The 26,199-nt window shown below is 35.4% G+C and overlaps 1 protein-coding gene and 1 long non-coding RNA gene across 2 annotated transcripts in view; both read left to right on the top strand.

Annotated features, from left to right (window-relative positions):
- Positions 1-24,405, top strand: part of LOC129414488 (uncharacterized) — a 29,259-nt gene extending 4,854 nt beyond the window's left edge. The window contains exons 7-12 of the mRNA XM_073873683.1: positions 14,292-14,360; positions 14,557-14,673; positions 14,763-16,755; positions 16,870-16,914; positions 17,073-17,159; positions 23,997-24,405. Of these exons, the coding sequence (XP_073729784.1) occupies positions 14,292-14,360; positions 14,557-14,673; positions 14,763-16,755; positions 16,870-16,914; positions 17,073-17,159; positions 23,997-24,223 (2,538 nt within the window). The 3' untranslated portion in view covers positions 24,224-24,405. The remainder of the gene's footprint in view (positions 1-14,291; positions 14,361-14,556; positions 14,674-14,762; positions 16,756-16,869; positions 16,915-17,072; positions 17,160-23,996) is intronic.
- Positions 7,588-9,290, top strand: LOC141369002 (uncharacterized). Its single transcript, XR_012372452.1, has 2 exons — positions 7,588-8,284; positions 9,078-9,290. It is a non-coding gene; the product is annotated as an uncharacterized lncRNA (long non-coding RNA).
- Positions 24,406-26,199: the final 1,794 nt, after the last annotated feature.

Raw genomic sequence — 26,199 nt, 5'->3', positions numbered from 1 at the left:
GTAGTGTTTTAAAAAGCTCATGTCAACTATTTGTACTGTATATACACACTTTAGGGTCATTTTTATTCCTTTTTTTTAAATTCCAGTTTTCCTGCCGTGATAATGATGGCACAAGAGCTTCACAGGACCATACTAAGAGACCTATAGCTACTTCACAGCATACAGCAGAGGTATTAAACAGCTTAAACTTGTTCTTAACTTACTGGTTACAAGCATAAATAAATATATTTGCTGTTATTGGTTGCATAAAATGTCATTGTAGTGTTTTAAAAAGCTCATGTCAACTATTTGTACTGTATATACACACTTTAGGGTCATTTTTATTCCTTTTTTTTAAATTCCAGTTTTCCTGCCGTGATAATGATGGCACAAGAGCTTCACAGGACCATACTAAGAGACCTATAGCTACTTCACAGCATACAGCAGAGGTATTAAACAGCTTAAACTTGTTCTTAACTTACTGGTTACAAGCATAAATAAATATATTTGCTGTTATTGGTTGCATAAAATGTCATTGTAGTGTTTTAGAAACTCATGTCAACTATTTGTACTGTATATACACACTTTAGGGTCATTTTTATTCCTTTTTTTTAAATTCCAGTTTTCCTGCCGTGATAATGATGGCACAAGAGCTTCACAGGACCATACTAAGAGACCTATAGCTACTTCACAGCATACAGCAGAGGTATTAAACAGCTTAAACTTGTTCTTAACTTACTGGTTACAAGCATAAATAAATATATTTGCATAAAATGTCATTGTAGTGTTTTAGAAACTCATGTCAACTATTTGTACTGTATATACACTAGGGATGTCCCGATCCGATCACATGATCGGAAATCGGCCCCAATCATGTGGTTTCAGACTCGATCGGAATCGGACGTTACCTCCCGATCAGGACTCGGATACATATGCAGGGTTTAAAATCCATTAAGGTCTCGCTCTGCTCCGCACCAGTGTACGCGCTGCGCTGGTGCGTGTGAACTGATGAGAAGAGAATAGGCTTGTTCGACTTCATGCATCGCCGCAACAACCGGCAGCCGGATGACGTCTAAGTTCCGCGAGAGCGATTTAAAAGCAAACTCCTCCGTATGATTTTGCGGATCACTCTCGCGGTAGTTTGACGTCACCCGGCTGTCGATTGTTGCGGCGCCGCATGAAGTCGAACAAGCCTATTGACGTGCTTTCAAATTCATTCATAGGCTTCACACTCGTGCGTGCAAGGAACCCACGACAAAACCGGGTTTTTACCGCTCATTTAAACGACGTGTTGATCGTTTTTGTCACCATGTGCTCAGACGCCGCTCCGCGTCTCTCTCAGAACCTCAAGAACGCGCATTCGCGCAGGATACTGTAGAGATGAGAGATAGAGAGAGAGGTAAGAATGGTGCCCACGTCGAGAAAACTTAATAGAAGTCTAGAAACAAAGTATTAAAGTATGTCTAGCCATGTCACTCATCTCATTACAATATGTTAACTAGATAACTGGATACAACTGATTGTATAGTTTAATAAAATAATGTATTTTGATTATACATATTAATTACGACCTAACTATAGGTATTTTATAACTAACTGCTGACCAGCTTAGGGAAGCTCTAATTTATAATTTATAAGATATATATTGCTGAATCAGTATGTTGTTTTTCTTGTTAATTGAGTCTTTTTGGGTAGTCTATCTTATGCCTAGAATTAGTCAAGGAGGTTGATTCTTATAACTTCCTTCAAAGTTTGATCAATAGTGCATAATGACATGTGCAACAAATGCATATAGGGTGTCAGACTCATAGATTTGCATAATTTAAAGTTCAGGTTTTAAAGTTTGGGTCAACATGTGGCACAGCTTTAAAACTGAAACTTATAAAATCCTATCAGAGGTCCAAAATGTCATTGAAACACACCAGTGGCTTTGCTGTCATCAGGATTAAACATGTTACCCCTCAAACCCTCCCTCCCAACAGAGCATCCCCACAAAACAAATCCCAATTTAACCCCTACATATACTATATATATTCTCATTATTTTTTAACACATCTGTAGTTATGCGCTGGCACAGAGTTAGACTCTTTTGACTCCACACAGAAACAGCAATGCGTGCGGCATGACATAAGGAACATCCTGGTTCTGTTTTTTTGCTCTTATTTATTCTTTTTTTATGTATTATAGAAGTATCGGATCGGGACTCGGTATCGGCAGATACTCAAAATCAAATGACTCGGTCTCGGACTCGAGGGCAAAAAAAACCTGATCGGGACATCCCTAATATACACACTTTAGGGTCATTTTTATTCATTTTTTTTTTATTCCAGTTTTCCTGCCGTGATAATGATGGCACAAGAGCTTCACAGGACCATACTAAGAGACCTATAGCTACTTCACAGCATACAGCAGAGGTATTAAACAGCTTAAACTTGTTCTTAACTTACTGGTTACAAGCATAAATAAATATATTTGCTGTTATTGGTTGCATAAAATGTCATTGTAGTGTTTTAGAAACTCATGTCAACTATTTGTACTGTATATACAGACTTTAGGGTCATTTTTATTTATTTTTTTTAATTCCAGTTTTCCTGCCGTGATAATGATGGCACAAGAGCTTCACAGGACCATACTAAGAGACCTATAGCTACTTCACAGCATACAGCAGAGGTATTAAACAGCTTAAACTTGTTCTTAACTTACTGCCCTTACGAAACAAAAATATATTGCAGTATATTGGAAAATATCATGTAATATATTAGGCAACATATTCCCATATATGGGATTTTTATATTTTCTAATATATTGAAATATATGCATGAAACATACATGTATATATGATACAAAATATATTGCAATCAAGAACAAAAAGGGCACTATATTTTTTACATGTAATAGTTTGTCTTTATATGCTTTAATATATTGCTATATATGCATAGACCATACATGTATATATGAGACAAAATATATTGCATTCAAGAACAAAAAGGGCACTATATTTTTTACATGTTATAGTTTGTCTTTATATGCTTTGATATATTGCAATATATGCATAAACCATACATGTATATATGAGACAAAATATATTGCATTCAAGAACAAAAAGGGCACTATATTTTTTACATGTTATAGTTTGTCTTTATATGCTTTGATATATTGCAATATATGCATAAACCATACATGTATATATGAGACAAAATATATTGCATTCAAGAACAAAAAGGGCACTATATTTTTTACATGTAATAGATTGTCTTTATATGCTTTGATATATTGCAATATGCATAGACCATATATATATATATATATATATATATATATATATATATATATATATATATATATATTAGGGCTGTCAAAAGATTAATCGCGATTAATCGCATCCAAAATAAAAGTTTGTGTTTACATAACATATGTGTGTGTACTGTTTGTAAATATTATGTATATATAATACACACTCATTCATGTATATATTTAATAAACATTTGCATTTATATTATATATATTAATGTATATAATTTTTGTTGTATAGAAACATATATATTTTATATATAAATTTAACCAATTCTTCTTAAATATATACATGACTGCGTGTGTTTTTATATATAAATAATAATTATACACACTACACACACATATGTTATGTAAACACAAACTTTTATTTTGGATGCGATTAATCAGGATTAATATATAAAATGCTCGAGTAGGAAGCTGAGATTCAGGCGCGAAGAGAGGACAGTATGCGTAACAGGCACTAGCAACAAGGAGGCTGATAGATAGGTCCTGACATATGATCCTGACCCACACTCCTAATCAGTAGGTGGCTGTAATGCCCCTAAAAGTTGTTTGCCAACTGCCAGTAAAACTCAAGAAGAAGAAGAAGAAGAAGGCTGATGTCAGCAGGCTCCAAAGGAAACTTCAAGTTTTAAAAGGTATATAGTTTTCAGAGCTGGTGGTTTTCAGTTTTTATTGCATCTCTGAGAGATTTTTGTGAACAAGAGGGGCAGCAGGAGGAGGGAGAGAGTAATCCTTGTTGTTCTGCTCCACAGATGCTGTTTTAAAACAGTTTCCTATAAGGCCAAGGAAGCTGATGTCAGAAAATCTATCAACAGTAGAATCTGCGAGCTAATGGCATTAAGACACCAGGTAAAGAGCAAAAGCATGGGTATGTAAGTGGTTTACATCAGTGAAGAACCAAGGTGGACTCCTAACCAGGATAATGGACTGTTCTTTTTGCAATTTTTTTTTTTTGCTTTTTCACAGTTCCCAAAACTTCTTGAAAGTTTGTTTATTATTTATTTGTTCATTATTGTCTGTGCATTTTGTTTATTGATATTGTCTTTATTGATAATGTCTTTAAATTGTATAATGGCACTGCTGAAATTTTGAAATGGACATTGGTAATTTAAGTTGCTTTAATTTATATTTTGTATATTTTTTGTTTAATGGCACTCTTTTAAAATGTAATTTATGTAAATGAAATGCAACACATTTATGTAATGTAATGTAAAGCCAATCACATTTCCTTTGACTGACCATATGCAAAACCTCTTGTGGTTTTAATAGGCCTATAGAGCTCTGTACCTCAAATTGGGTTTAGTATCTGTGCCTGATTAAAAGAAAATAAAGGTGGCTTTTGATAGAGTACCCATCAGTCTGTGTTAATATGTGGTGTAAATGTTTGTATATTGCAGGTTGCATATTTAAGTATTTATATATTTTAGATGTTTCATGTACATATACTGTATATATCCCAAATATATTCATACATTGTATGTGCATGTTCTCATATATGTACACATATTGTGCATACATTTACAATAAATATGTACATATATTTCCATCTAATTTTAAATATATGTCAAATGTATTCCACAATATATCGAACACATATCTACATATATATTTCCATATAGTTGTACATATATTTGAAATATATTCTACCATATAGTGAACATGCATGTGACACTATATCTGTACATATATTGTCAATACATGTTCCCATATATGCACATATATTTCACATATTTTCAATCTAATTTTACATATATGTAAAATGTATTCCACAAGATATCGAACACATATCTACATATATATTTCCATATAGTTGTACATATATTTGAAATATATTCTACCATATAGTAAACATACATGTGACACTATATCTGTACATATATTGTTAATACATGTTCCCATATATGCACATATATTTCACATATTTTCAATCTAATTTTACATGTAAAATGTATTCCACAAGATATCGAACACATATCTACATATATATTTCCATATAGTTGTACATATATTTGAAATATATTCTACCATATAGTAAACATACATGTGACACTATATCTGTACATATATTGTTAATACATGTTCCCATATATGCACATATATTTCACATATTTTCAATCTAATTTTACATATATGTAAAATGTATTCCACAAGATATCGAACACATATCTACATATATATTTCCATATAGTTGTACATATATTTGAAATATATTCTACCATATAGTAAACATACATGTGACACTATATCTGTACATATATTGTTAATACATGTTCCCATATATGCACATATATTTCACATATTTTCAATCTAATTTTACATGTAAAATGTATTCCACAAGATATCGAACACATATCTACATATATATTTCCATATAGTTGTACATATATTTGAAATATATTCTACCATATAGTAAACATACATGTGACACTATATCTGTACATATATCGTTAATACATGTTCCCATATATGCACATATATTTCACATATTTTCAATCTAATTTTACATATATGTAAAATGTATTCCACAAGATATCGAACACATATCTACATATATATTTCCATATAGTTGTACATATATTTGAAATATATTCTACCATATAGTAAACATACATGTGACACTATATCTGTACATATATTGTTAATACATGTTCCCATATATGCACATATATTTCACATATTTTCAATCTAATTTTACATGTAAAATGTATTCCACAAGATATCGAACACATATCTACATATATATTTCCATATAGTTGTACATATATTTGAAATATATTCTACCATATAGTAAACATACATGTGACACTATATCTGTACATATATCGTTAATACATGTTCCCATATATGCACATATATTTCACATATTTTCAATCTAATTTTACATATATGTAAAATGTATTCCACAAGATATCGAACACATATCTACATATATATTTCCATATAGTTGTACATATATTTGAAATATATTCTACCATATAGTAAACATACATGTGACACTATATCTGTACATATATCGTTAATACATGTTCCCATATATGTAAAATGTATTCCACAAGATATCGAACACATATCTACATATATATTTCCATATAGTTGTACATATATTTGAAATATATTCTACCATATAGTAAACATACATGTGACACTATATCTGTACATATATCGTTAATACATGTTCCCATATATGCACATATATTTCACATATTTTCAATCTAATTTTACATATATGTAAAATGTATTCCACAAGATATCGAACACATATCTACATATATATTTCCATATAGTTGTACATATATTTGAAATATATTCTACCATATAGTAAACATACATGTGACACTATATCTGTACATATATCGTTAATACATGTTCCCATATATGCACATATATTTCACATATTTTCAATCTAATTTTACATATATGTAAAATGTATTCCACAAGATATCGAACACATATCTACATATATATTTCCATATAGTTGTACATATATTTGAAATATATTCTACCATATAGTAAACATACATGTGACACTATATCTGTACATATATTGTTAATACATGTTCCCATATATGCACATATATTTCACATACTTTCCATCTAATTTTACATATATGTAAAATGTATTCCTCAAGATATCGAACACATATCTACATATATATTTCCATATAGTTGTACATATATTTGAAATATATTCTACCATATGTGACCAGTCACGGAAAGTAAGGACACAAGTCGGATCTGGGGCATTTTGAGTTATTCATAGATTCTGAAAGTGCAGATTCTAAGCTTTCCAACGATGTGTAACACATGGAAATCTGATAAGATTTGGAGAAGTTGTGGCCATTTGAATGTAACACATTCAAGAAAGAGAATGCTGAGAAATTTGAGAAAGAAAAAAGTTAACACTTTCCCTTTTCCCTGGCTGGAGAGACAATAGGGCTCATTTACATCTCATTTAGCTAAGCCATACCCCCTGTAAAGCCGTTTTGAGATACAGAGGTTCTACCATCATATGTAGTATTTTATTACAGAAGTCCGAATGACAAAATGCAAAGATAAACAGGACTTTTAACGTTACCTTTGCTGGGATCACAAGTCAAATCCAGTCTGTTTCAGATGTGTGAATCATCCAATGATTTTTGTCCACAAATGCTTATAATCCGTGAAATATAGATATATAGTCTATTTCGCATGAACTTCTGGTAATACAATATAATATACAATCTGAGGACTATTTACATCGTAACATGTAAGGTTATATCAGATTACACTCCGGTATTTACGTTCCGTTAAACACATGAACCCGCCTTCAAAGTTTGTATTTAACCCCCAGGGGTCCAAAAACGCGGGGACGCGTTTTGACGTGTTTTCTCCTTATCATAGCAGAATCAACTTAAAATACTCCATCATTAATAATCAAACACTTACGTGTTTGACATCATTTGAAACTCTGAAGGGTCCTCTTTAAGTAGTGTACATTCACAATAACAACAGATCTTTGTGTTTTTGTCAAATAAAGAAAATAAACAGGGTGCTCATTCAGACATTTCTGTCTCCGCCAGCTGTCTCTCAAATCACGTTACAAAAATTAGTTGAAACTCCGCGAATACTCGTCACACAAACATAATACACATATCCAAAGAAAGCCTGAAATGTCTACTTTTAAACAAGCTGATTATTATCAAAAACAAATATTTCCTGTTTATATAATCTGCATTGAAGTAAAGAGAGTACCGTTTTTGCTGACTGAGCTCATTATCTCTAATGCGGTCACGCCCACACGCTGTTGACATGGTAATGAAGAGACGAGCTGTTCAAACCAGCAAAGCGTAAAGTTTGATCAGATTTAAAGACTTTACCGCATGTTTGGATTATAAACTTTATACACACACGTGAGGAATATCTTCATTTATGTCTGGACATTGAGGAAGAGAAGCGTTTATCTTTAACGTTACCTAAGAAGAAGAACAATGGAAGGCGCAATGGAGGCGGATATATTCCTGAAGAAACTGTAAGTCATTTGTCTTCATTTATATTTGCTATCATGTAATATGTTATGGCTTGTGCAGTTCAGCCTACATAAGCAACCTCAACAGACTGCACGCTTCGGATTGAAAAACGTTCGCATTGTTTACAAACGAGTAACTTACGCGTGATCATGTAATGGCGGATTTCATTGTTTGCTGTACAGTGTTAGACACAGTTATTCACTTTCGTATCCTTCGTGGCAACTTTGAGTAATGATGCACTGCTGTGTCTTTTAAGTGTGTGCTGTAAGTTAATATGATTCCATGTTTACATGCTTATTTACAAACGAGTACGCGTGATCACGTAATGGCGGATTTCATTGTTACATGCTGTACAGTAGACACTTTCGTATCCTTCGTGGCAACTTTGAGTAATGCTGCACTGGGGGGATCTGCTGTAATATGATATTGTTTACATGCAACGCATTCCATACATTGCGCTTTACACACGACACCGTTTTATTATGAGCTCCGCGTTGTTTACACGGAGACTCACCTTTTTTTTTAAATTATAAATTTACCTTGGCCAGTCTACCTAGGTGTGTGAAAGACGCCAATCACGTGACCAAATGGTGGCGCAGCGGTAGTGCGTTAGGCTGCCACGTGGTAGACCTGGGTTCGAAACCCGCCTAGGCCGAGTTTTTTTTATACAGTATATTGAGTAAATTGAGTTTAGGCGACCACCGTTACAAGTGCTATCATTTACCCATCAGTTATGTATGTAAGGGTATTTCTGTGAACAATTTATGCTAACAGCTGTTCATAACTCTCTTACAGGTCTGCATCCCTCTCATCAGTAAACTATGAAGTGGAAAAACATATTCACACTCTTTGGACATAAAGTTGTATGGTAACATGAGCCACATGAAGTTTACAGCTCTGTTGTTTATCAGTTTCTTATACAAGTTAAGTTTTTGAATAGGGTCCTACTGACCTTCATTTCTATTTTGATTATATTGTTAACTTCTTAATAAACCTCAAACAAACATGTTCATTTGTCCTCACATTCTTTACTGTAGTTCCCTACTGCCTCATTATTATGCAGCTCATTATGCAGCTCATTATGCGAGCCTTTGTTTGCTAGCTGTCAATCAATCCTTCTCGCATACGGCCCCTCTTAACAAAAAGTGTCTTACAATTTCTAAATCAATATATTGGTTTATGAGAATAAGTAGGCAGGATGATTTTCACATCATTTTAAAGAAAAAACTCTAGACTACTAGATTCTGTTTAGGAAAGTCTTGTTAAAACATGTTTAGTATGGGTTTTGTGGACTTATATCAGTGACTTAAAATTTTTGCTTTTTTAAAAACCACGCATAAACCTTTTTCTCTCAAAAATACAAACATGTACATACATGTAGCTCATATAATATTTTAGCCCAGTTTGTGCTGAACACAGTGGTATGAGACACTTGCCATTATTATGTTTTAAAGCAACTGAAAAAAGACCAAATGTAAGAGCATGTCAGAACCTCTAACAGTGTCCCAAAATGGTCGGACCCCAGAGGGTTAAAATAGATAATCCAAAAACAGCACCGTCGAAAACGTGAAGTCCTTAAGAGATGTTACCAATCGCTCGCTCGTTCCTCCATCAGCCAATGACTTCATGGAAAATATTGATAGACAAAACATGTAGCCAATTATATAAAGAATACAACGATCTCTGTGTAACTTCTGTGTGTTTGGACAAATAACAGTCAGCCGCATCACTGACTTTATGGGGCACCGCAGTCAGATGACGTCAGAGTACCGCGAGAGGGAGTCGAAATTAAACTACTCCGTAAGATTTCTTAAAGAGCTCTCACGGGACTTTGACGTCATCCGACTGCGGCGCCTCATAAAGTCAGTGACGCGGCTGACGTATATGCGGTTGACTGTTATTTGTTCTGCCCCAGCTTCTTTTATATTTCTTTTGTTTTGTGCGCCCGAGCTTCATTTACAGTCTGGGGAGACGCACGCTATAAGTTTGAAAAAAATAAATAAAACTCAGCAAACATGTCTTAAGGGACAGAGCAGCCACGTCACTACAGTCACGTGACTTCACGCTCGAGCCGGAAGAGAAGACAATGCTGAATAAAGTCGTACTTCTTGCTATTTTTGGACCAAACTGTATTTTCGATGCATCAACACAATTTTACTGACCCACTGATGTCACATGGTTACTCTGATAATGTTTTTATTACCTTTCTGGACATGGAAACCGTACATAGATTTTCAATGGAGGAGACAGAAAGCTCTCGGACTAAATCTAATGTTAAAACATCTTAAACTGTGTTCCGAAGATGAACGGAGGTCTTCCGAGTTTAGAACGACATAATGGTAAGTCATTAATGACATTATTTTCAGTTTTGGGCGAACTATCCTTATTCTGTAGTCACGCTGTTCCCTTTGGGGGCGGAGGCGAAAACACAAGCTTATACAGTATGTAAATATACACACAGACAATGACGCCCCCCGCTGCACGCTAGAATCTCCGGAAAACAAGCCTATTTTAACCGCAAAATGTACGCTTTTAAATATACATAAACTGCTATCTCAAACATGGAGCGGCTTCTTCGTGATCTCAACTAACAGATTCTGCAATAAAACGAAAATCACAAATTTTGGAAAAAAAAACTTTGTTTCTCATTTTCTCGAAACTAGTGCTGCCGACTTGTGTCCCTGGTTTCCGTGACGGGTCACATATAGTAAACATACATGTGACACTATATCTGTACATATATTTTTAATACATATTCCCATATATGCACATATATTTCCCATCTTATTTTACATATATTTAAAATGTATTCCACAATATATCGAACACATATCTACATATATTTCATGTATATTTCCATATAATTTTACATATATTTGAAATATATTCTACCATATAGTAAACATATATGTGAAACTATATCTCTACATATATTGTTAATACATTTTCGCATATAAATCGAAATACAATATTGCATATATTTTTAAATATATAAACACATATATTATATCCATGTACAATATATTGAAAGTGGCAATAATTTGTATATTTTGCAATATACTGCAATATATTACACATATATAGAATATATGTACCATCAATATATTATTCCGTGTATTGCCAATGTATAATATATTGGAAAATGGAAAGTAAAATAATATATTGCAATATATTACAATATATTTCAAGTAATATATTGGTAAATATATTTTCCTTTCGTAAGGGTGGTTACAAGCATAAATAAATATATTTGCTGTTATTGGTTGCATAAAATGTCATTGTAGTGTTTTAAAAAGCTCATGTCAACTATTTGTACTGTATATACACACTTTAGGGTCATTTTTATTCATTTTTTTTAATTGCAGTTTTCCTGCCGTGTTAATGATGGCACAAGAGCTTCACAGGACCATACTAAGAGACCTATAGCTACTTCACAGCATACAGCAGAGGTATTAAACAGCTTAAACTTGTTCTTAACTTACTGGTTACAAGCATAAATAAATATATTTGCTGTTATTGGTTGCATAAAATGTCATTGTAGTGTTTTAAAAAGCTCATGTCAACTATTTGTACTGTATATACACACTTTAGGGTCATTTTTATTCATTTTTTTTTAAATTCCAGTTTTCCTGCCGTGATAATGATGGCACAAGAGCTTCACAGGACCATACTAAGAGACCTATAGCTACTTCACAGCATACAGCAGAGGTATTAAACAGCTTAAACTTGTTCTTAACTTACTGGTTACAAGCATAAATAAATATATTTGCTGTTATTGGTTGCATAACATGTCATTGAAGTGTTTTAAAAAGCTCATGTCAACTATTTGTACTGTATATACACACTTTAGGGTCATTTTTATTCCTTTTTTTTTAAATTCCAGTTTTCCTGCCGTGATAATGATGGCACAAGAGCTTCACAGGACCATACTGAGAGACCTATAGCTACTTCACAGCATACAGCAGAGGTATTAAACAGCTTAAACTTGTTCTTAACTTACTGGTTACAAGCATAAATAAATATATTTGCTGTTATTGGTTGCATAAAATGTCATTGTAGTGTTTTAGAAACTCATGTCAACTATTTGTACTGTATATACAGACTTTAGGGTCATTTTTATTCATTTTTTTTAATTGCAGTTTTCCTGCCGTGTTAATGATGGCACAAGAGCTTCACAGGACCATACTAAGAGACCTATAGCTACTTCACAGCATACAGCAGAGGTATTAAACAGCTTAAACTTGTTCTTAACTTACTGGTTACAAGCATAAATCATTAAACTGAGCGTATTATCGTTTCTACGCAAGACTTGGCATTTATTAATATGAATGTAAGCGGTGGCTATGAATTTAGTTTTAGGTTTCAACTTGTGTAAGCAAGTTTTAAATTAGCGTTATGTATGATTAAAATGTTTTATATCATATCTAAAAAAATTATGAGAAAAAGTTAGAACTAGTGTTTTCGTTTAGTTTAACAAATGTAAAATGAGATTACTGCTCAGTTTTTCCTTACAGAAAAAAATACATTGCTTTTTACTGTAACTTTTTACTGTAGTAAATACTTATTACAGTAGTTAGAGCTTTAAAGCTTAAACAACTTTCAACAGCCTTAAACAGCTATTTAACTGCTGCTCAGAAATAAGACTGCATTTGATTTACATGCAGCTGCCTGTGTGAGCGGGAGTTTGTTTTACAGTCCTTCTAAAGAGAAAGATAAGCGTATTTTATGATTCGTAATTACTTTACCAATTCTACCTACAGTGTTATGTGCAAACCTGTAATGAAATTCACATATACAGTATCATATTGACATTTACTTATATTTTTCTGCATCAATGCAGAATATTTCTTCGTTAAAATTAATATAGCTACTATACGCAGTAGTGTTGTGCCGATAGACTATAGTATCTGCCACTATAGCATCGTCAACTTTCATGACGATAGTTGCCATTTTTTATTATTATTATTATCATCATCATAGTTTCACATTAACATGCGCATTGTGTGTTTTTCCTCGCATGATTGGGTTTGTGGGCTTCATTTCGCGTGAGAGAGCCTGTAATGTGCACGGATTTGTTCTCGCATGCACATGGACTCTTGCTCGGACCTGAATGCGTGTGGCATGGACTCATTCTAGCACCTTAACTTGTAATACGCGCAGATTTGACATTTCCTTGTAGGTTGTTAGGCATGCAGAGGGTTAAAACCAGCAAGTTTGTTTTTCTCACCCCCGGCACGCAGGAAATTTTAGGACGCCTGGACATTTGATTCAGAGCTAATTTAACTGTGTTAAATGTAAATTAATTAGTTAAATGTAAACTATACAAGCTATAAAATGTAATGCATACAATGGTAATTATGGATCAACAGCCAAGCTCCCTTCACCCCTTACAAAATTAACCATGGTTTTACTACAGTTAAACAAAAAAACATGGTTACCACAAAATAACCATGGTTTTAACAACCATGGTTTTTAAAAAACCATAGTTACACCATGGTTACTGTAGTAAAACCATTAAACAAACAGAGACCGGAAGTTAAGTTCTGCCCAGACGCGTAACTGTGACAATGCACCGGTGTCCGATGAAACAATTTATATATTTTCTTACATCAAATGTTGAGTGTTGTCATTAGCTAATATTTTGGCTCTGATGTACGGTGGTTTTAACGTTCGTTTGATAAATGAGGGCCAATGAGCTGACATGGGAGAAAATGTACTTGGAAAATGTTACTTTGATTCATTTTATATGAATATTATATTATATTATATTATGAATATATATTTTATAATTTTAAATATTACTTTTGTTAAAAAGCACAACATTTAGTTGTTATTAAGAGCATACACAATTAAAAGGAGCTTTAATAATAGCTTCAAGTCAATTGATTTGAAGTTGTTTTGTTACATTTTAGAAAATTATTTCTTAAATTTGAAAATCAGATATTGAGAATAATTTGCAATAAACTTTTAAGACTTTTATTATTTTTATTTTTTGTTTTCTTAATACAGCCTTTGGTTGACTACATGGACAGTGAAGATGAGGTTTTCCCTTCAAAGGCTATGATGTCTAAGAAAAAGGTATGATATTGATGATTTTTTTTTGCTATTTTCAGTAATTGTCTTGTACTTAAAATGGTCTTATACCTAAAAAGCTGCATAGCTTAGAAACAGATTTGCATTATACAAAAAAACATACAGTTGTATAAGCATACCTATTTCTGCATTTGTTGAACACTTAACATTCTGACATGAGTGTCCAAATTGTTTTTCTTAGATGAGGCCTGCAATTCATGATGACTCGGATGATCTTTTTAACTCTGAAAATTCCAGTGTAAGCAGTGAAGATGAAAATACAGACATCACCGAAAAACATCATAGACCTTGTGTCAGGGTAAGCATTTAGTTTATTACGTCTTCATTATCTTTAAAGAATAACCTGTGAATAAGGACTAACTGAAATGAATGGTCATTGTCTTTAAGGCAGGAAGAAAGATTACCAAGCAGTCAGATGTTGTTTCAAGTGAAGATGAGTTATCTGATGTCAGTGTCAGTGAGGAAGAGTACATTCCTGACACATCCGGAGAGACTTCAGATAGCATAAGTAGCATAAGTCTAAGTGGTTCACCAAAACATAAAAGAAAGTTCCAGACTGTAATCCAGTGCAGTTCATTTGACAAGAAAGGCAAACACTGTGATCCTCAGAGTAGTGGTGACCTAGGGAGTTTACAAAACAAAGATGCATCCTCACCTCCTGACAGAAAAAGATCAGTACTTATTCCAGCTATTATTAAAAAGAGGGATGGAGCAAGAATGTATAACAAGAAGCAACACTGCTTGTTTTGTGGCAGTGATTTTACAAAAATTTCTAGACACCTGGAATGCAAGCACAGCAACGAGCTAGAAGTAGCAAGGGCACTAAGTCATCAAAAGGGCTCCAGGGAAAGGCGAATGCAGCTCGAGTTTTTACGTAACAAAGGTAACTTTGCTCACAATGCTACTGTTATTAATGCAGGAGAAGGAGAGATGATTCCACGAAAACTGCCGAAAAAAAACCTGGATGGGGAACGTTTTATGCACTGTATATACTGCCAAGGGCTCTTCTTAAAGAAGACTTTGTGGAGACATTTGAAGATTTGCAAATTCAAGCGTTCCGATGTGAAGCCTAAACCTGGAAGAACTCGTGTGCAGGCTCTTTGTGGCTTTGCACAGCCTCCACCACCAGGCGTAACTCATGGTGTTTGGAAGCTGTTAAATGCTATGAACCAAGATGAAGTGGCGCTGGCAGCTAGAAATGACTGGTCCATTTTAGAGCTGGGGAAACATCTTTATAACAAGTGTGGCTCAAGAATTAAAATGCATGAATACATTCGTCAAAAAATGAGAGAGCTTGGAAGACTTCTTATATGTGCAAGAAAGGTTTCACCCCTTACATCTATTAAAGAGCTCACCAACCCCGAAAACTTTCTGCATACTGTTGATGCAGTTAAAGAAACAGCTGGATATAATGAGGAGACAGGTCTCTATGAAAACCCTAGTATTGCAGTAAAACTCGGACAAAGTCTTAACAAAATTGCAATGCTTATTGAAAGTCAGTCTATCAGTTCTGGAGACAAAGCAACAGCAAAAGCTGCGAACAGCTTCCAACAGTTGTATCAATCCAGATGGTCTGAGTACATTTCCGCTTCAGCCAGGCGAACATTGGAGGAAGCCAAATGGAACAAACCAACATTACTCCCATTCACGGAAGATGTTAAACTTCTCCATTTGTATCTAGATGAGCAAGAGAAAATTTACTACAAACTCTTGTCAGCACAGCCTTTGTCTCACCACTGGTCAAAGTTGGCCAAGGTTACATTAACTCAAGTTATGCTTTTTAATCGAAGACGAGAGGGGGAAGTTTCACAAATGCCTTTGTCTGCCTACACCTCCAGCATCCAATCAGATGCCCATCCAGATATTAGCATGGCCCTCTCAGAGTTGGAAAATAAACTGTGTCAGTACTTCAAGCGAATAGAGATCAGAGGCAAAAGAGGAAGAAAGGTTCCAGTACTTGTCACTCCTTCAATGCAAGAGTCAATTAACCTGCTGATTAAATACCGGGATAGGTGTGGAGTACCGAATGAGAACTCTTTCCTCTTTGCACGTCCTTTTGCAATGACCTATTACAGAGGCTCTGACTGTATTCGTGAATTTGCACGCGCATGCAATATTGAAAATCCTGAAACTCTCACTACCACAAAGTTGAGGAAACAGATTGGTACCCTCTCTGAAGTTCTTAATCTGAGCAACACAGAACTGGATCTGCTGGCTGACTTTCTTGGCCACGATATTCGTGTACATCGTCAGTTTTACAGGTTACCTGAGGGCACTCTCCAGTTGGCCAAAATGAGCAAAATTTTTCTGGCTCTTGAAAAAGGACGCTTGGCTGATTTTAAAGGGAAAAGTCTTGATGAAATCGACATAGATCCTGAAGGTACACACTCTCTCTCTCTCTCTCTCTCTCTCTCTCTCTCTCTCTCTCTCTCCTTTATCTCTCTATGTTTGTGTCTTTGCATAAACAAGGTGCTTCTGCGATTTCTTTGTTTAGAGAAAGTTACAGTGGACAGCGATTTAGAGGATACTCAATTAAAAGGTAACTTTTAATTACTTTTTGATTTTACAGTTGATTGACCAAAGCATAATTTTACTTGTGCATGTTTTTTTTTTTTTTTTGCTTTATACTATTCTAAAAATTAACTATAAAGATGGATTTGTTAATAATCAGAACTGGCTAATATGTTTTACTTTCAGAGTGCACTCAGGTATCAGCACCACACACTGCAATTGAAGATTGTAATGACTCCTTGCTTCAAGCAGACAGAGGGCTCAAAAAAAAAGGTATTATATATCTCCATATCATTCTTGCAATTACAACTGTGTGTAAAGCTTTAGAAATAAAATAAATGTTTTATCATGTTTGTATTAACGTGTTTTTTAAGCATCAGCACCACAAACTGCAATTGAACATTGTGATGACTCCTTGGTTCCAGCAGACAAAGGGCTCAACAAAAAGGTATTATATATCTCTATATCATTCTTGCAATTACAACTGAGTGTTTGTATTAACGTGTTTTTTAAAGCAGTTTGCCCAAGTATTGTCATGTCATGCGTGTCTGTTGTGCAGTGAAATGGTAATGTTACATCCAGTAATCTGTTATGTTTACAATTAGGGATGCACCAAAATGAAAATTCTTGGCCGAAACCGAAAAAAAGGAAAACAAGGCCGAATTCCAAAAATTTATTATGCCAATTATTAGTACAATTGCATTTATGGCTATCACCGTGTACTAACTTTACTAGGGGTGTGTGATGGATCACAAAACTCGCGGTTCGGATCATATTACAGTTTTTGAGGCACTGATCGGATTATTTTTCAGATCAGCAAAAAGGGGGTAGGAAAAATCTAATAACAAATAACGAAAGTGCAAACATTTATAAAAAAGAACAAAGTCCTACATAAGGTCTGAAATTAGCATTAGGTACAGAAATCAAATTAAATGAATCATAACACTCATAACCTTATTATTAATATAAATATATAATTATTTTAAGAGCTACAGAAGTGATTCTTTTCCTTGTCTTGGGTTGTCTGATCAACACTAATGACACAGATTTAAGTAGGTTAATTGAGGTTACTGTTTCTTTAAGACCAAATAAGCACAGAATGGTTTCTGACTGTAATCTATACATACACTTAAGACATAAACAAATGTTTTTATTAGAAAAAGAATACTGTGGAGATCATTTTGTTTGTATGTGCCCTGTCAAGAACAGAAAGATTTTATGTTCGCTTGTTTTTTTAAAACGCACTATTGAGGGCACTTAAACACTTTTCCCGCGCACACAGAGACCGAGGGCGAATCCCAAACAGCGCAGCATAAACAGTTGCTCCACATATAAATGTTACATTGTTTTTCATTGCTTTATTTGCTAAATGTATGTTAATGGATTACAGTATTAGACACGGTAGCGCAACTCTCTCTAAAGTTTACACATCAAGAGTTCTGATCTTTGAAGGGCATACTGTGATGATCACGTCTGGACCAAACACATTCACAACCGCATGTGCCTATGTGCGTACAGAAAACTGCTCACTTTAGCACCTTTTTGTGGCTAAATACATCCACAACGCAGAAATGTTGCTTCAGACAAGCACGTGCAGGTCGCGGTTTCTGTTTGCGTCCTCACAACATTTCGGGCGTATTGTTGCGGTGATAAAAGTCTTTCGGTCGAAAACCGAAAATGCTCTTTTGGGTTTTTTCCTTTGGTCTCTGATTTAAAGGTAAAGTCTGTAATTTCTGCCACAAAATTGCAAATTAATTATTTTTAACCAACCTTATGAAGGCATGTCTCAACAGCTAAAAGTAGGCTACTTTAAATAGAAGGTCCAACAGATAAGAAACACGGTTATCTTCATTCGCGGCAACCGGAATACTGCACGGTCATCTTCATTTGCTGCAACTAACCCTAGCCTTAAAGGGATAGTTCTGCCAAAAATGATATTAAACCCATGATTTATTCACTCCCAAGCCATCTGAGATGCATATGTCTATAATTTTTCAGATGAACACATTTTCAGTTATTTTATGTCTTAGATCTTTTAGTTAATCAAATGTAAAGTTACGCGGTCCACTCCTTCAAGTCCAAAAAATGTGTGTTTGTTCTTCCCTTAACAAATTCAAAAGGCTCCAGGATGATAAACAAAGGCCTTCTGGGGGTAATCCGCATGGTTTTGTTAAAGAAATATCCATATTTAAAACTTTAAAAACGAAAATAACTAGCTTCTGGTAACGTCGGCATCTTAGACTCCTCTGTATTTAGTAGAGAGTATCAGCATAGTGTGGGGGCCAGGGCCTGAAATTAACACCCGACCACGCGCCAAATGTAGGTGGATTTTGCAATTGGCGGGTAACACTGTCAATCTACCGGCCACACCCTCATCTATAAACAAACAACCCGCTCCTGACTGATGTTTTTAACTAACCCGCCTGCAGTTGTTTAAATTAGTTAAAGGAACACGCCCACATTTTGGGAATTTAGCTTATTCACCGTATCCCCTATAGTTAGATAAGTCCATACATACTTTTCTCATCTCCGTGCGTGCTGTAACTCGGTCTGACGCAGCCCCTGCTAGCTTAGCTTAGCACAGATTGAAAGTGAATGGCTCCAGCTAGCAAACTGCTCCCAATAATTGACTAAATAACGCGAACATTTTCCTATTTATGTGTTGTGGTTTGTATAGTCACACTGGGTACAAATAACAAGTTTATATGAGACACAGCCATCTTTTAACAGTATACATACTGGGAACAATATTCTCCGAAGGCGAAGCACTGCTACTAGGGCGGAGTGATTTGCACAACTCTGACCGAACTCTTTGCTCCTCACCAGGGGGCTTCTCGGTTGGGGCGAGCAAATCACTTCGCCCAGTAGCAGTGAAAATATAGTTCCCAGTATGTATACTGTTAAAAGATTGCTGTGTCTCATATGACCTTGTTATTTGTACACGGTGTGACTATACAAACCACATATAAATAGGAAAAATGTTTGCGTTATTTTGTCAATTATTAGGAGCAGTTTGCTTGCTGGAGCCATTCACTTGCAGTCTTTGTGCTAAGCTAGCGAGGGCTCTGTCAGACCAAGTTACATGCACGGAGATGAGAAAGATATGTATGGACTTATCTAACTCTGGGGGATACGGTGACTTGTGATTGTCATAACCATGGTTATTTTGTGGTTACCATGGTTTTACTACAGTAACCATGCTTTTTTTGGTTTTAACTGTAGTAAAACCATGGTTAATTTTCTTAAGGGAGGATGCGACTGCTGAGGTTGCAAACCTTTCTTTATGTCTTAAGTGTATGTATAGAGAGTCAAAAACCAGTCTGTGCTTATTTGGTCTTGAAGAGACAGTAACCTCTATTAACCTACTTAAGTCTTTGTCATTAACCCTCTGGGGTCCGACCATTTTGGGACACTGTCAGAGGTTCTGACATGCTCTTACATTTGGTCTTTTTTCAGTTGCTTTAAACATATTAATGGCAAGTGTCTCATAACACTGCGTACACCACAAACAGGGCTAACATATATGAGAAAAATGTTAATGCGTGGTTTTTAAAAAAGCTACATTTTTAAGTCACTGATTTAAGTCCACCAAACCCATACTAAACATGTTTTAACAAGACTTCCCTAAACAGAATCAAGTAGTCTAGAGTTTTTTCTTTAAAATGATGTGAAAATCATCCTGCCTACTCATTCACATACAACAATATATTGATTTAGAAATTGTAAGACACTTTTTGTTTAGAGGGGCCGTATCCGAGAAGGATTGATTGACAGCTAGCAAAGAAAAGACTCACATAATGCGCGGCATAATGAGCCTTTAGGCAGTAATCTGAGAGGGAACTACAGTAAAGAATGTGAGGACAAATAAATGTATACATGTTTGTTTGAGGTTTATTAAGAAGTTAACAACATAATCAAAATAGAAATGAAGGTCAGTAGGACATTTTCAGTTTATTTGGAAACAAACCCTATTCAAAAACTTAACTTGTATAAACTAAGAAACTGATAAACAACGGAGCTGTAATCATGTGGCTCATGTTACCATATAACTTTATGTCCAAAAGTGTGATTACCGGTATGTTTTTCCACTTCATAGTTTTGTACTGATGAGAGGGATGCAGACCTGTAAGAGAGTTATAAACAGCTGTTAGCATAAATTGTCCACAGAAATACCACATACATGCATAACTGATGGGTAAATATCACTGATAGCACTACATTCAGATAAACTATCATGTACATAAACTAAATTCAGAACATCTCAGATAAACCTCTGCAGTGATTAGTTTTATAAAAAGCTGTTTTCAGATGCCAATCCCCTTATCATCTAGCTTCTGTTTTAAACGCGTTTCTGTAAGTGCGTATGAACTTTAAAAACACATCGCATATGGCGTTCATGTGCGCGAGCTTGCGTCTCCGTGTAAACAACGCGGCGCTCATAAAAAAAACGGCGTCGCATGTAAAGCGCAATGTATGGAATTGCGTTGCATGTAAACAATATATTGAATCATATTACAGCAGATCTCGCAGTGCAGCATTACTCAAAGTTGCCATGAAGGATACGAAAGTGAATAACTGTGTCTAACACTGTACAGCATGTAGCAGATATCCGCCATTACGGGAGGTCACGCGTACTCGTTTGTAAATAAGCATGTAAACAAAATATGTAATCATAATCCAGCAGATCTCGCAGTGCAGCATTACTCAAAGTTGCCATGAAGGATACGACAGTGAATAACTGTGTCTACCACTGTACAACATGTAACAGATATCCACCATTACGGGAGGTCACGCGTACTCGTTTGTAAATAAGCATGTAAACAAAATATGGAATCACATTACAGCACACACTTAAAAGATACAGCAGTGCAGCCTTACTCAAAGTTGCCATTAAGGATATAAGTGAATAACTGTGTTTAACACTGTACAGCATGTAACAGTTAAATCCGCCATTACGTGAGATCACGTGTTCTCGTTTGTAAACAATGCGAAAGTTTTTCAATCCGAAGCGTGCAGTCTGCTGAGGTCGCTTATGTAGGCTGAACTGCACAAGCCATAAGCAGATTAAATGATAGGAAATATAAATGAGGATAAATGACTTACAGTTTCTTCAGGAATATATCCTCCTTCAGTGCGTCGTCCATTGTTCTTCTTAGGTGACGTTAAAGATAAACGCTTTCTTCCTCAATGTCCAGACATAAATGATCTTCCTCACGTGTGTGTATAAAGTTTATCACCCAAACATGCGGTAAAGTCTTTAAATCTGATCAAACTTTACGCTTTGCATGTAATGGTTTGAACTGCTCGTGTCTTCATTACCATGTCAACAGCGGGTACCGCCTGTGGGCGTGACCGCATTAAAGAAAATGAAGTTAGCCAGCAAAAACAGTACTCTCTTTACTTCAACGAAGATTATATAAATAGGCAATATTTGTTTTTCGATTATAATTAGCTTGTTTAAAAGTAGACATTTCAGGCTTTCTTTGGATATGTGTATCATGTTTGTGTGGCGAGTATTCACGGAGTTTCAACTGATATTTGTAACGTGTTTTAAGAGACAGCTGGCGGAGACAGAAATGTCTGGAAGGCACCCCGTTTATTTTCTTTATTTGACAAAAACACAAAGATCTCTTGTTATTCTGAATGTACACATATTACAGAAGACCATTTACAGTTTCAAATGATGTAAATCACGCAAGTGTATGATTATTAATGATGGAGTATTTTAAGTTGATTCTGCCATGATAAGGACTCAGAGAAAACACGTCAAAACGCGGCGCTGCATTTTTAATGTTAATCAAACAACCCAAGACAAAGACACAATCACTTTTGTAGCTCTAAAATTTAATTATTTAGTTCATACAATAAAGACAGTGTTATCATTCACTATTCGTGCAAAAAAAGCTGGCTGGTAAAAAGTCACTGTGGCAGGTGGTCAAAAAGTTAACTTCAGGCCCTGATGGGAACATAGAGCAGCAGCAGAGAACCCTCTGCAAACTGAATACACACTCATCTTGAATGTGGAAGCGACTAAAAACCAATTCTCACTGAGTCTTGTTGGGTCAGTGTGAAACCTCTGTTGGCAGTTGTTGGATCAAAGTAAATGAGACTTTGGAATGTTGGTTTCTTTTGAAGTCTGTTGGTATCTGTTGGGGTTGGTAGTTGTTGGACCAGTGTGAATTGGTCTTAATATGGCGGCATTACCGGAAGCTAGTTATTTTTGTTTTTAGAGTTAAAATATGGAAGCTTTTCCTTTCTTGGACAACTTCTGATAGGTAATGACCACTGCACACCAGTCAGTACCTATCAAAAATGGTCCAAGGAAGGAAAAGCAGTAAACCGGCAACAGGGTCATGGTTGGCCAAGGCTCATTGATGCACGTGGAGAGCAAAGGCTGGCTCATGCGGTCCGATCCAACAGATGAGCTACTGTAGCTGAAATTGCTAAAAAAGGTAAATGCTGGTTCTGATAGAAAGGTCTAGTGGAGTTCATGCCTCCACGGGTCAGGGCTGTTTTGGTGGCAAGGGGTTTCTACACAATATTAGGCAGGTGGTGTTATGGCTGATCGTATGTGTATAAATATGTTTGTGTGTGTATGTATATATGAAGAGTTTCGTTGCAAAACGAGATAACTCTGTTTTAAAATTTTTGTCAAAACATGTTTTTAGTTATGCTATCATGTTATTTTGTTTTATGGTGCTACTATTTTTTTTAAGTTATGAAGGTTTAAATCAAAACAAACCAACTGCAGTTAAATTGATATTAATAGGCTTTATGCCCAGCTGCACTACTTCCTGAACTTCAGCCAGCTCCTTGTTTCCTGTCTGCCATTATTGGACAAACTGATTAATCCAGGTGTGTCTGATTATTGTTGTTCTGACTACTGAGGTCAGGCACACCTGGATTAATCAGTTTGTCCAATAATGGCAGACAGGAAACAAGGAGCTGGCTGAAGTTCAGGAAGTAGTGCAGCTGGGCATAAATCCTATTGAAATGCACAACCAAAAAAAAAGATTTCTGAAAAATTAAAAAAAACGGGAGTTATCTCGTTTTGCAACAAAACTCTTCATATGTATGTGTATATAATGTTTTTATTTTTGCCTCTCACAGGTGAGGTTAAGAGGACACCCTGGAACCAGCAGGAAGTTCATGCTGTGGAAAAGCACTTGATGAAATTTATTAAGAACCGGAATGTTCCAAGAAAGACGGACTGTGTAAGGTGCATAGAGGCTGAACCACAGGCTCTTAAAAACAGAGAGTGGTCAGCTCTGAAGTTTTACATAAAAAACCGCATCTCTGCTCTGCAAAGAAAAGATTTAGCGCATAAATTAGGCTGAATCTATCCACCATGTCCTCGAGTTTTGGTCGATTTAAATCGATTTAATTCTGTTTAATTGATTTAATTCCGTTCTTTTAAAGAATGTTTTAAAATGTTTCAGATATTTAATGGAATTAATTATTTTGTTTTACTGATTTGCTGTTTTGTTTTCCTGTTAGGAGGACACTGTTCTTTCTTTTAGAGCAGTTATTAGTATGCCATCCTCGGTTTACAAACTTGGTTATTTCTTTCATGAAGGAAAACACCAGCGTTTTTCAATGTTTTGCTGTGTTTTTGCCTCGGCTTGGACGAGTTAATGCATGCCTGTCTTTGTTCGGTGCGTGCACTTGGTCTTTGTGCGGCGTGTTGTGAATGTGTTGGCATTTAGCTTAGCCCTCCTCCGTTCATTGGGATCCGGGCAGGGGTGGGTTTGGAAGCCATCAGGCACTTCCATGTTTTTCCTATTTAAAGACTTTTACATAGTTACATGAGTAAGTATGGTGGCACAAAATAAATCATGGCGAACGAAAGAGCACTAAGATTGCAGCACCTGGACCTCGGGCGCAGTAATATTGATAGAAGTTTGAGGGAGATGGGGAGTAGTAAGGAGTGATGATGTTACCGGGCGCCAAGGTCAAAGTGCTGCAAACTAGGTGCTCTTCTGCCATATAATATAGTTCTTATTTTTTTATCCGCTTAAAAAAATCACAATTTTATTTTGTGCCACCATACTTACTGTGTAACTACTCATGTAACTTTTGAAAGAGAAGGCAGTGGGGTGTTTGGTGGCTTCTGAATTCATCCCTGTTTGGATCCTGGGGAATGAATGGGGCTGGACAATTCCTGGCACGTTCACAGTGCACTGTACAAAGATTAAGTGCACACATTGAAAAAAGATAGGTATGTATTAATTCCTCTGAGTTGAGGTTGGAACATAGTAGAGTATTGATAAACGCTGGAGTTTTTCTTTAAATGTTAACTGTGAACACAGGCATGAACGAGTTTTATGCTGAAGTTATTTGTTTTACGATTTACTTAAAAGTTTCAAGCAGCCTTTTAGAATAGAAACAGTTTGTCATGAAGTGTTTTATAAGTGTTTTACACTGAGCTCAGGTTTTAAACATGGGTTTGGAATTTTGTCCACGAGCTGTTTTTTAACTCAAGTAATGAGTTTAATTAATTTAGGTGACACATGACGTTTATGTCAAAAGTTTTTATTATAAATGTGTTTTTGCTAAATGTGTTTTTTACTAAAGATTTAGCAGTCAAAGCACTTAATGATGTTCCTTTGTCATGAATTCAACATTTGTTGAACGTTTTAATAATAAAGCATGAAACATTTTCAGTATGGAGCTCCAAATTTGTTAAAAGTAGGTTCTCTAGATAAACAGCTTCAAAAAATGCACTTAATTGTGTTAAAAGGCACATATGCAAAATCCACTTTTGGACATTATTGGCAGTGTCTGAACAGAACCACCCTATAATAAAAAACCCTCCTTTTTTAATCCCTATTAAACCAAAGCAGTCTCATTTGACGTGCTGCTTTGATTCTCTTGTTAGTGTGACAAGCTTTGCCTACAGCCACCGACTGACTGGTTAATTTTCCCCAAAAGCTTTTCTAAATATGTTTTAGCACATTGTAACCCTAATTCAGCTAAAGATACTATTGTCTCAGATCTGATTCCTGTGAATACAGTCTATTTTTAAATGAATGCGTTCACTGTCTGTTGGTAATGGAGTGAGAAGCTGTAGCTTATTTGCTTTTAAAGGTACACACATGAAAACAGCACTTTTTTTGCTCCTGCCCATATATGGGTATTTTGGACATGTTATAAATTATCTGTGGGGTATTTTGAGCTGAAACTTCAGAAACATTCTAGGCACACTTGAGACTCCACATTTTGTAAAAATGGGCATAATATTGGCCCTTTAGGTTAAGCTGATCCACATGGGTAAACTGCTACCCGTATTTCTGGATTCTGGTCCCAAAATGCC

Source organism: Misgurnus anguillicaudatus, chromosome 12 (assembly GCF_027580225.2).
Source record: "Misgurnus anguillicaudatus chromosome 12, ASM2758022v2, whole genome shotgun sequence".
NCBI lineage: Eukaryota > Metazoa > Chordata > Actinopteri > Cypriniformes > Cobitidae > Misgurnus > Misgurnus anguillicaudatus.
The sequence above is the reverse complement of the archived record's forward strand: the minus strand, read 5'-3'. Positions and strand labels throughout refer to the sequence as shown.